The sequence below is a fragment of the Saccostrea echinata genome, unplaced genomic scaffold (genome assembly GCF_033153115.1).
Source record: "Saccostrea echinata isolate AGI-Se365-2 ecotype Australia unplaced genomic scaffold, CSIRO_AGI_Sech_v1 ptg000054l, whole genome shotgun sequence".
Taxonomy (NCBI): Eukaryota; Metazoa; Mollusca; class Bivalvia; order Ostreida; family Ostreidae; genus Saccostrea; species Saccostrea echinata.
The window spans coordinates 39,602,347-39,614,449 of record NW_026889803.1 but is presented as its reverse complement, the minus strand read 5'-3'; the positions used below and the strand labels follow the sequence as shown (position 1 = coordinate 39,614,449).

General features: G+C 34.8%; 2 protein-coding genes across 2 annotated transcripts; both read left to right on the top strand.

The window, feature by feature from the left end:
- Nucleotides 1-139: 139 nt before the first annotated feature.
- LOC133206049 (uncharacterized) lies at nt 140-4,318 on the top strand. Its single transcript, XM_061341957.1, has 3 exons — nt 140-202; nt 3,189-3,557; nt 4,105-4,318. Exons 1-3 carry the CDS (start codon nt 184-186, stop codon nt 4,251-4,253), a joined length of 537 nt encoding a protein of 178 aa, XP_061197941.1. The 5' UTR covers nt 140-183; the 3' UTR covers nt 4,254-4,318.
- A 1,508-nt stretch (nt 4,319-5,826) lies between these two features.
- On the top strand, nt 5,827-11,274 carry LOC133171537 (serine/arginine repetitive matrix protein 2-like). The gene is made up of 3 exons (XM_061306303.1): nt 5,827-6,085; nt 6,555-9,587; nt 10,654-11,274. The coding sequence occupies exons 1-3, from the start codon at nt 5,863-5,865 to the stop codon at nt 11,226-11,228; spliced, it is 3,831 nt and encodes a 1,276-aa protein (XP_061162287.1). The 5' UTR covers nt 5,827-5,862; the 3' UTR covers nt 11,229-11,274.
- Nucleotides 11,275-12,103: the final 829 nt, after the last annotated feature.

Sequence of the window (12,103 nt, the reverse complement as noted above, 5' to 3'; positions counted from 1 at the left end):
GTGTAGAATTTTCATATCCGGTAACAGTGGTCTAAATTCGACCAATCAGAGTCCATTTAACATCAAAACGACCAATGGCAGGATTGAAGACAATAGCGCTTCATCTTTCGAGCACAGCAAGTGCCCGGATCATAAACAATACAATGTGTTGCAACCACAAATGATATATCAGCTTTAAATTAAATGGAAGGCGTAAAAGAATGTATGAATGCATCAATAATTTTGCACATTTCAGTTTTGTAAGAGAGCTTATGCAAGGAATTTATTCCTCTTTAGACAAAAACTATAAATACTTAATATAATTTAAGATAATTTATTGAAAATCACAGGCTCCTAGTTTATCTATTTTTATTCCTTCTCTCATTGATTATTCATAATTAAAATCAGGCATGGGCACTATTACTGAAAAATGTAATCGATTAATAATCAATTACTTAGAGGAACTTTGTGTAATCAATTATTAATCGATTACATTCATTTTTGTCCTGTAATCGATTACTTTGGAAGATATAATTGATTAATAATTGATTACTTCCAAGTTTTTATCCCCTTAGATTAAATTATTTAAAGTTATATGGTAATGTTAATGATATCCACTAAGTTTGAATGTGTTCCAGCAGATTCCAGTAGGGCTGGGACGATACAACATTTTCTATATCGATACATATCACAATATTTGAGCCACAATACGATATGTATCACAATATGTTGAATTAGTTATAAAAAAAAATTTTGTATTGAAATGAACAAAACATTTCTTCACAAATGAGAATAATTTATTCAAAGAAGTTGTATATATGTTGTAAAACAAAATTATTTTACACAAGTGGGGTTTAGTATTATGTATTTCATATTTATATTTATATTCTGCATATTTATTTTATATATCTAATCCAAAATATTAAGCAAACAAAGAAAAAACATGTCAGAAATTTTTTTTGCGATATTTCGATATTTCTTCATACGTATCGATATGCGTATCATCCTCACATTGAATCGATATTATTGATATCTCGATATATCGTCCCAGCCCTAATTCAGTGCAGATTCTTGTAAGGTTTTATTCTGGTTTCCTTTAATATTTTAGACCTAACATTTTCACTAAATGCCCAAATGAGGGATTTTCTACCATGGACAGTGGAGACATTGTTCCTGCTATAAAGTATGAGAGAAATAAATTATTACTTTCGACACTGGATCTGAACATCCATATTTATTGACTTTGGTTATTTAATATTTTATTGTGTTTTGGAGGATTTGGACTGCTTGCATGTTGGCAGTACACATAAAACATTTGTATGTCTTCTCAAAAAAATAAGTTTAGAACTCTTATTAATAAACATGTAAATTAAATGTGCCTTTAAGTAAAACTAATAGCACAATTGCAGGGATAGACATTAACTTTCAGATTCACTTGTCCTTCAGGCAAGTGATCTCAAACTTTGACTTGTCCGAATCAAAACCTGGTTGCCCAAAATTAGGAAAAAAAATAATTTATTACTAAGCTGGTAAATATTATATGGTAAGAACAAGTTTTGACCAGATACACTGCTGTAAATTTGGCAAGTCGAAGTACCTGAAAAAAAAAATCGATGCTTAATGCTTGTTCATAAATGTACACTACTGTCCTTGTAAATGTAATCTGTAAACATGCACTGCAACGCAGCAATAACCCTCCGTTTCCATTATCATAAAATTCAAATTTTTTAAAATTATTTTCATTAGGATCCTTATGTGAATTTTGATTTTCTGAGATAACTGTGAAGCAATGCTAATGAAGATAATTGCTACGAAACATACATACCTTGATCAGGATATGTCTTCTTACTTGTGTTTAGTGACTGAATAAATAATCTAATTTCCTAATAAGTAGACCTGTAACAAAGTTACAAAGCGTAATTACCACAAAAGAAAACGGATAACAAACCCGATCTTTAAATGAACGGTATACTATAGAATTCCGAATGCAAAAACAATGTCATTCATATACCTGGCGGAAATCAAGTGTTCAGTTTATTGTTTTATTTATAAATTAATTTGAACTAGATAACAACATACATGTACATTTCTATCAGAAAAATTCACTTGCCTGATCGGACAAGTATGTTGCCAGTTTCACTTGCCCGAACTGAGAATTTACTTGTCCCGGGCAATCAGACAACCGTTAATGTCGATCCCTGAACTGCAGTCTGTGTTGAAATATTTTAGTGTTTTGAGAGCTATTAATTGTTCTAATAATATTGTTTGTCTTCAATGGAACTATCAATTATAAAAGTTAAACAGTAGGTAGGTCAAAGCTCACATCACACCTCATTATCTGCATGTCAAGGATGTCCCAGACAATTTGCCAAGATAAACAAATACAGTGACTCTTACCCCCTGTCTTTAAAAATACAGATAAAACCTTTCACTGACAAAACAAGTAACCTTACAAATATGAATGAAAACATGAGAATGATTTTAAGATTTTAAAGTTACTGAAAACACAACAAAACAGAAATGAATATTAAGTATTTTCATCTTCTTTTTTCCAAATATAATGTAGTTTATTTACCATATTATTTATATTTAATACAGCACTTTAAATGTGTTTTTGCTATTTAATATATTTTTTATGACAAGACAAAGTTTTTCAACATCTGAAATAGGACATGCTGCAAGAGGACAGTGAGTCAAATGTAAAATGCACACAAAAAAATCTGTATATTTTATTAATAAATGGTTGAAATATACTTCTGAATTATTTAATACTAGACCAGTAGGCCTTTAATGCAAATTTTATTGTGAACATTATCAAACTTTTGAACATCATAATAAAAGTTAGGAAATCAACACATATCACTGGGTGATTTTTTTTATTATACATTTATGTATGACTGACTGGAAATAATTCTCCAAAATAACATTTATTTATGAAATAATCGAAAGTAATCAAAAAGTAATTATAATTACATTGACAATTTTAGTGTAATTGATTAAATTATGATTACAAGTAATCGAAAATCTCTTCGATTAAAGATTACTGTCAATTACTTGAAAAAAAGTAATTATTATAATCGATTACGATTACTCAATTACGATTACCCCATGCCTGATTAAAAAATTTTTATTATTATTTTTATTGCTTTAAAAAGTGTTGTATTGTCTATTTAGCATCACAAGAGTTATACTTTACATGTTTGTTTAAGCTGATGTTAGAACAGATGAAGAAAGTCTTGAAGATATGATGATGAAGTTTGCAGAGAAACTGGACAATGATTTGGAGAAAATAAACAAACAATCAATAAATACCAATAGCAGTCAGACTTCAGTTACCATGGAAATACATACAGCTGCTGGAAATGTGGTTACAGAGAGTGGTAGTGATTCTCTTCTATCCCTCATGACAGATTTTGCTGAGAAGTTGGATAAGGATACTGTTAAATTATCTTCTCCTACAGTTCAGCAAGCTTCCAATATTGAAACAAATTCTTCTCTAGCTTCTTTTCTGGATAAAGTTGCTGATAAGATGGACACAGAGATCCTGACTAAAGAAACATCTTCCAGGGAATCTCAAGGTTAATTAAAATTGATGATGTTGTGTAGCTGTAAACAAGGGGTGATGTCTCTTCATATTTTTCTGTTACTCAAAATATTACAAAATGTAGTAGTGTTTTTCCCAACAATAATTATTTATGATGGTTGTTATATTTATTGACAATCAAATTAATATTCTATCCCCAAAATAACTTGACACAGTAATAATGTTACAGGATACTCTAATGATATCCCAATAAATGATACTAGAGCTATTTCTTATTTGGGACTTTTGAGTTAGCAAGGGTGTGCATTTGCATACAAGCATTTATAAGTTACTTTTACACATGAGTTGTCATACCTACACATTACAAAAAATTCTTTCAAATGAATAAACATTTTTACAGCCATCTTCCATAACCAACAACAGGAAATTAGGAAACATTAAGAGTAAAAAAAAATAATGCTTTTAAACTACATAAAATTATGGGGAACAAAATAACCATAAAAGAGGACTCGTAAGTAGTTAACCAAATAAACCATGTTAAGAAGATGAATTCAACCAATTACAAAATTTATTTCATTTAGACTTACTACAAGATATGATGAAAGATTTGCATAAAGGAATAAAAAGTGGGGACTGGTTGAATGAGAACACAGCAGAGAAATGGGTCTCAGAAAATCCAGATTTGGCAAAGGAATATATGGAAGCTGCATCAGAGGGGCATAACTCCTGACAGAACTGTTTGATAAATTATTCATATACATTGTATCTAAAAGAATAAATGTATTATACAGTTAAGATTGAGATTGTCTTGTTGTTTGTTACAAGAATAGAAGAAGATGTATCTATTCAAATTTTCTCAGTAACTTATTTTAACTGTGTACCTTTCTGAAATACTTTCATTTACAATAACAGCGGTATATCGGTCTCATCTAATATCAGTTATTTCTTTAAATATAAAATTGTTGGAATTTACATGTATATGGTTATTTTTTTATGTTTGCAATTTCTAGTTCATTGCACTGGAATCATCGTTATTCTAGGAGTTAAAAAGATATAATTACAATGTATTATATTGTTATTGACTCCAGTGGGGTTTTCCTTAGAATAATGATAAACCAAATTATCAAGTTCTATAGTTTAAAGGATTTTGCCCCATGTCTAAGGAGTTTATTATTCTTGGAGTGATTAATTGCAATGTTATTAATAAATAATTTATTTTTAGACAGTTAATCATTGGACTTATTTTGATCCACTTTTGTGAATTTGACTTGGTGATTAGAAGGCTACAATTTCAGGTTCAGTTTATAAGATTCTGATCAATTTCTGTTGAGATTTAGGGAAAGGGCCTAATAAGTGTTTAGAACTTGTGCCCAATCCCTTTGTACTTATGAATTTCAATAAAATATGTTTAAGGTTCATAAACCCGCTGCTCACTCATATAAAATGTTTCTTTAACTCTTATGATTTTCCAAAAGAAATTTATTTTTTTAGTAAAATACAAACAATTATAGCATAGCTTGTGGGGGCAAAATTGGACAAAAAAGACACTTCAACTTGACAAGACTATAAATGACATTTATGTCATTAAGAGTTATCTCTCTTATCAGAGTATTGATGAACATTAAATGCACATTTATGATTTTTGTCTTAATTTTGAATTTAAACATTACATTGAAGGAAATTATGAACCAAGAAATTCACATGTAGAGAGTATTTGTTGTGGTTGAATTATTTAGCTTGTTGCTGCATGACTGTCAAATAAAGACCAGTGCATAGCCGCAAATGTTGTCCTATTTTCTTTCTTTTGTTATGGTGATATAATGTCCATTTATTTTTTGATGTATTTAAAATTTCTTTGTGCACTCAGCCCCCCCCCCCCACTTTTGACCTTTGGTAGTTACCCCGCTCAAGTGCCGTTTCATTTGACAGAGATAGGTTCGCCGGTTTGTAACACCGAGAGAGAATTCGCCAGTTATAGAAATATGGTGAAAAGATATTTAATAAATTGGCATTTTCTATGAATTTTTGCAATAATTTAACAAATGTTCACTCACCTTCAAACTTAAGTCTATTTTTATTTCTGTAAAAAAAAATCATCGCGAACTATATAACGTTTTCCCCTAAGATGCATGATCGGAAAAAGTGATAGATGTACTTATTGATCATTATTGAGAATAATTAATTTTTGACTTCCTTTGCCAGTTGACAAGCTTTATAACCGGCGCAATAGCCGTACGCCGATCACGGACGAACATTATGACGTAACAATACTGAGAGCGCAATAGCGTCACACTGTGACGTCACAATGAAATGGAAACCAAGTAAAATTATGATACAGTATGTCTTTTGAAGAAGAAATATCAACACTTTTTGCAAGGGACTTGGATAATTCTCGAGAAAATGAACGTAAAATAATAGCGGATATACATAAACTCGCAGATGAGAATAGAGCACTGCGACGTTCTCTGTCACTATTACAGCAAAATGCAACCCTAAGAACAGCAAAATTAATAACTGAACTTGTGATTTGGGTGGACAGTATGGTGGAAACTTTTCAATGCAGTAAGTGGGAAAAAACATTATTATTATTTCTGTTCACTACCCTCCCCCAATAAAGTTCTATCAACTAAAGATTTTAATGTTGAAATAATTTTTTAAACACATTTTACTCCTTTACCCCCTTATCCCTTATGGTAAATAAATAGGATATATAATAGTATATTGTGTGATTTTATATTTGCTTTAGCCAGCGAGTTGAAATGGTGTTTATTCACAAGGCTTGCAGAGCGAATATTCACCATTTCAACTCCTTGGAAAAAGCAAATATAAAATCACAAGTTGTGGATGTTCCATTTACCTCATTCGATTGTAGTTTTTAATAACAAAATTTTGACATAGCCTCTGTCACACTGTCCAATACTGACTGATAAATTTCTGAATCTATGGTGCATTTATAATTTGATGACGTAGACTTGTTGAAGTTGATATGCCGAAAGATATTTGTAGATACAAACAAGATTTTTGTTCGTAGGTGTGACGATTCCGGAATCCACCAAAAATGTGGGTACACATCAGGAAAAATCAGCTTTCCGACCCATATCACCAGCTATTGATGGCCAAAACGTGACCGTGCCAGAAATAATAGTTACGTCAGCATCGCAGAACTTAGCACAAGCCTTGTCTCCCGTACCTGAATTTTTCAAACCGAAAATTATCATACCTGAAAGCGAACGCCTGAAAAGTCCTTATGATCTGTCTCAAAGAGGCACGATCTCAAAAGGCGACTTTTATTCTCAACATTCTGTCATATCACCAGCTACTAATCGATTGGAAGTCAAGCAAGGTTTTTCTCGACCAAGATCGCCTGGAATCTATAAAAGTAAAATATCAGAACAGAAAAAGCCAGCAGTCGTTTTTAGTGGAAATCGAACAGGGGCAACTCAGAAGACTACACCATTAATTCAATCAAACTTTTCAGAATACCAAGATGTTCGGCTAGATGAATCTGATTCGGGGTCAACAGGAAGGGATGTAGCGTTTTACCGAGAACCTTTCGAAGAAGATAGATCTAAATATTATCAAAAGTATCCACAAAGAACAGTTCAAAGCAATTACCCCAGTAGTTTAGATGATACGCGCGGAATCACGCAGAGTACAATTCGTAGCGGCTACGATAAAGTAACACAAAAAACTAATCAAGATAACTTGAACGTACCCACGATAGAAAGGAGAACCGTTTCTGAAGATCCCGATTTGGAAACTAACAGGCATCGCGAGACCACAAGAATGGTTCGTCGTGGCGAAATCGTTTCCAATACAACCCAAAGTCATCCATCGAGTTCATCTCAACAATCCTATCATGTATCAAGAAACAGGGATGGTTATGATCAAAGGAGCAGAAGTCCCATACCGGAACAGAGAATCAGGGAAAGTTATGATCCAAGAAACGAAAGATCCGTCCTCGAAGAGAGAAACAGAGAAGGTTATGATCAAAGGAGCAGAAGCCCAATACCTCAACAGAGGTATGTTAAAGAGCCTACACAGGACGTACCGAGGGACAGGGAAAGTCATTATCAAAGAACCAAAAGTCCTATGCCGGATCAAACACCCAGAGTAATTTATGATGAAAGAAGCAAAAGCCTCCTGCCTGAACAGCGAACTGGAGAAGGATATGATCAAAGAAGCAAAAGTCCTATGCCGACCCAACGATCCAGAGAAATTTATGATAGAAGAAGCAAAAGTCCTATGCCGGAACAAGGATCCAGAGAAATTTATGATAGAAGAAGCAAAAGTCCTATACCAGAACAAAGTCCCAGAGAAAGATATGATCAAAGAAGCAGAAGATACATGCCGGAGCAGAGAACAAGAGAAATATACGATGAAAGAAGCAAAAGCACAGTGCCTCAACAAATGTATGTTTCAGAGCCTGAACAGAACATACCGGTGAACTGGGAAAGTTTTGATCAAAGCAGCAAAACTCCCATGCCAGAACAGAGAACCAGTGTAAGCTATGACCAAAGAAGTAGAAGCCTCACGACGGAGAGGAGATATGCTACACAGCCTGAACAGGAAGTACCAAAGAGCATGGAAATGTATGATCAAAGAAACAGAAGTCCCATGCCAGAACAGAGAGCCAGGGAAGGATATGATCAAGGAAGTAGAAGTCACATGCCAGAACAGAGAGGTAAGGAAGGATTTGATCAAGGAAGTAGAAGTCCCATGCCAGAACAAAGAACCAGGGAAGGATTTGATCAAGAATGTAGAAGTCGCATGTCAGAACAGAGAGCCAGGGAAAATTTTGATCAAGGAAGTAGACATCCCATGCCAGAACAAAGAACCAGGGAAGGATTTGATCAAGAAAGTAGAAGTCTCATGCCAAAACAGAGAGTCAGGGAAGGATTTGATCAAGGAAGCAGAATTCCGAAGCCAGACCAAAGTGCAAGGGAAGGATATGATGAAGGAAGTAGAAGTCCCATGCCAGAACAGAGAGTCAAGGAAGGATTTGATCAAGGAAGCAGAATTCCAATGCAAGGACAGAGAGCCAGGGAAGGATTTGATCAAGGTAGCAGAATTCCAATGCCAGAACAAAGTGCAAGGGAAGGATATGATGAAGGAAGTAAAAGTCCCATGCCAGAAGAGAGAGCCAGGGAAAGATTTGATCAAGGAAGTAGACGTCCCATGCCAGAACAAAGAACCAGGGAAGGATTTGATCAAGAACGTAGAAGTCCCATGCCAGAACAGAGAGCCAAGGAAGGATTTGATCAAGGAAGCAGAATTCCAATGCAAGGACAGAGAACCAGGGAAGGATTTGATCAAGGTAGCAGAATTCCAATGCCAGAACAAAGTGCAAGGGAAGGATATGATCAAGGAAGTAGAAGTCCCATGCCAGAACAGAGAGCCAGGGAAAGATTTGACCAAGAAAGTAGAATTCCCATGCCAGAACAGAGAGGCCGAGAAAATTATGATCAAAGAAGGAGTCTTACGCCAAAACAGGGAAGTGTTAAAGAGGCGACATGGAATGAGCAGGATGTACCGAGAAAGAGAGAAAATCGTGAACAACGAATTTATACGCCGCAACAAAAATATATCCCAGAGACTAAAACTGAACAGAATATTCTGAAGAACCAGGAGAAATATGGTAAAAGAAATAGAGACTCAATATCTGAAAAGACAGTCGTTGCAGAGACAAACAATCTCTCCAAATCTCCCGTTCAAGACAGAAGTCGAGGATCAGGTGCCGAGTTAGAGGAGTGGGAAAGTATGGATCATATGATCTCCTCAGGTCAGCAAAGAAAACAAGTATATGATAACTCTGATGCAGTTGTTCCACAGCAAGATAGCTCCTCAGAGAAAAGCCGTTCCATGTACTCTAAGTCTTATCAGAGATCGACTGGCGAAGATCACACAGGCCGAGATGTAGTTGGAGATCCCACAGGCCGAGATGTAGTTGGAGATCCCATAGCTACCTCAACCCCAAAAACTCAAAGAGGTGTGGGGGAACCGATAGCCACATCAACTCCAAAAACCAGAGAGGAAAAATTAGCAGACAGTATCATGAACAAAGGTACGTTGTAGCTCAAATATGGTACGGTACATAAATTTGCAAATTGTTAATGTCATGTAATTCAAGCATTTACATGTATTTTAAAAAAATCTGAATATTTCACCAAAGCGTTAATTAAGAGAGAGCTATAAGAAGAGCAAGTTGGCAACATATATTTCATGAATATTTACATTTATTATCAAATACTAGTATCTTTGAATGTACACACGCGACACAGTTAGAGGAATGGGTGAAACCTATTTTTTAATCGTATTCATACCTGATTGTATTTCTCCTCTATATACTCGCACAATGATTTGATATCATATATGGCTGGATCATACTCATACAATGATTTGATACCATATATGGCTGGATGTGACAATTTTGCTTGGACGGAAAAATATACTAGTAAATTGTGTGCCAAGTATGTTTCTTAACCAAAATATGCACAAAGTTATGGTTCATATATTACTTCAAATATAAGAGTGAAAATTACTTAATAGTATATGAAGCCCCCCCCCCCCCCCCCCCCCCCCCCCGTAGTCCAGTGGTTAGAATGTTTCGTTCTAGTGTTGATCCTTATAAGTCGGGTTCGATTCCCACAGAAAGGACCGTTCTTTTGGATGATATCAAGCCACGCATGTCGCAGTAGATGCTGGCAAGAAAAAATCCCCTCATTGCTCAATAACCATGAGTGCCTAGTATAGGTATAAAAGTTCAGCAATTGGTGGCCTCGCAACATGAGAGAAATGGACATAAAGAAAATATAGAAACAAAATATAATACATAAACCCCTAACCTGTAACATTGTTGTTTAAAGAAATGTAATATTAGATACTATTTTTCATCAATATAACTATACGCAGTCTCATCTGGTCTTAATGTAAAATGAAAATATATTGTGATTGTATCACAGAACACTCCATGGACTTTAAAATAAGTGTATTTATTGAAAGAAAAATGGAGTCAAGCACTGATCAGTCTGTCCTAATCTCAAGGATCGTATTCTGAAAACATCTCCATAATTTGGAAAAGTGCCCCATTACATTTATCTACTACAAGTATTATTTATTCTTTGTTTCAGCGAAACCTCTAGTAAGTCGCCCTATAGATCAGTTGATTGGAATCGATCCAAAGATGACACAAGAGCGCTGGCTCAAGGCTGCCATGATAAGGAAGAACAAGAGACTTATAGGAGAAATCGCGTTTCAGATGGATAGAAGAATCCTGGAATATGTTTTTGCCTGGGATTCAGGCAGCAAAGATGCAAAGAAGAGACGCTATTACGGCTTCAGTATTGCAAATATTGGTGCCATGATCCAAAAAGAAGCCGTTCAAGCGGATGGTTCCAAAGATGCTCGAAAAGAGCTAGAAATGCGCAAAAGGTTTGAGAATTTGGTCAGAACTTTGGCTAAACTGGGATACAATCTGGATCAACATGGGGAGTTCTCACAAGACATGGTCAATAAGTATGGACTGTTAAGTGGTCCACCAAGCAGAAAAATGGTAACAGAGCTGGGATTGGAGGATCCAGTGGTTTTGCGGGTACTGTTTTCTCAGCTTATTGTAGATGAGAAAGAACTGAATAATGTTCTAGTTTTACTCGATTGTTTATGTTTGTTAGCATATGAAGACAGGCGTCCTCTGTTTATGTGGTAACTAACGTTTTTATTGTCATTGATAATAAAATAGTTTGGTATCTGTACTTTTTGATTATGATCTCGACTGTAGACATAAACTGATGGATGGTTAGGAGAATTAGCACAAGTCTCCTCCCCAAAATGTGTATCAAAGAGATAGAACCTGTCGATCTCTAAATGATTTGTGACACGGTTCAATTAAAATAAGCACCTCCTACTTTAATTACGCTACCGCAGCATCTGCAATATATATATATATATATATATATATATATATATATATATATATATATATATATATATATATATATATATATATATATATATATATGCATGTTTTCTTTGATAACCTTCTGCTCTGTCCTTTGACATTTAATATTTAGCAAACATACTTAGTGCATGGTCATGATGAGCAAAGATTCCTATTCCCAGATTGTGAATTGTGAATTTCTGGCCCCTCGGCCAGGGGCTCTGGTGTTAGGGTGAGGCTGTATTATATTTCTTCGAATTCTTTTCGCTCTACTCCTGCCTGGATATTGAGCATGCAAACTGAATGCATTGTTATGAGCACCAGCTTCTAAAATTTCCCCAGGGTCACGGTATTAGGGTGGAGCTGTATTGATTATGTAGTGAAATGCATTAATTCTTTAAAAATCTTCATCTAAGTGCATAATGATGAGCAAGTGCGCCTCTTACAAAATTTTGATGTTCATGTCTCCTTGATCATGAGTTCAAGTGTTAGGATGGGGCTGTGTTGAATCTATAGTGAAAATGCATTATTTCTTTGCAAATATTCTTCTCTTCTCCAGGGCATCCAGGAGGAAACAGAGTACAAAGTTGTAATAATAAAGAGTATTTTTACCAGATTTTTTTTAAATTCTGGACCACTTGGTC

Bases quoted from the DNA above. Each gene is read 5' to 3' on its own strand.
- LOC133206049 (XM_061341957.1), top strand. The intron at 3,558-4,104 runs GTTAATTAAAAT...TATTTCATTTAG, and splicing joins ATCTTCCAGGGAATCTCAAG to ACTTACTACAAGATATGATG.
- LOC133171537 (XM_061306303.1), top strand. From the start codon at position 5,863: ATGTCTTTTGAAGAAGAAATATCAACACTTTTTGCAAGGGACTTGGAT. The intron at 6,086-6,554 runs GTAAGTGGGAAA...TTTTGTTCGTAG, and splicing joins GGTGGAAACTTTTCAATGCA to GTGTGACGATTCCGGAATCC. The intron at 9,588-10,653 runs GTACGTTGTAGC...TCTTTGTTTCAG, and splicing joins AGACAGTATCATGAACAAAG to CGAAACCTCTAGTAAGTCGC.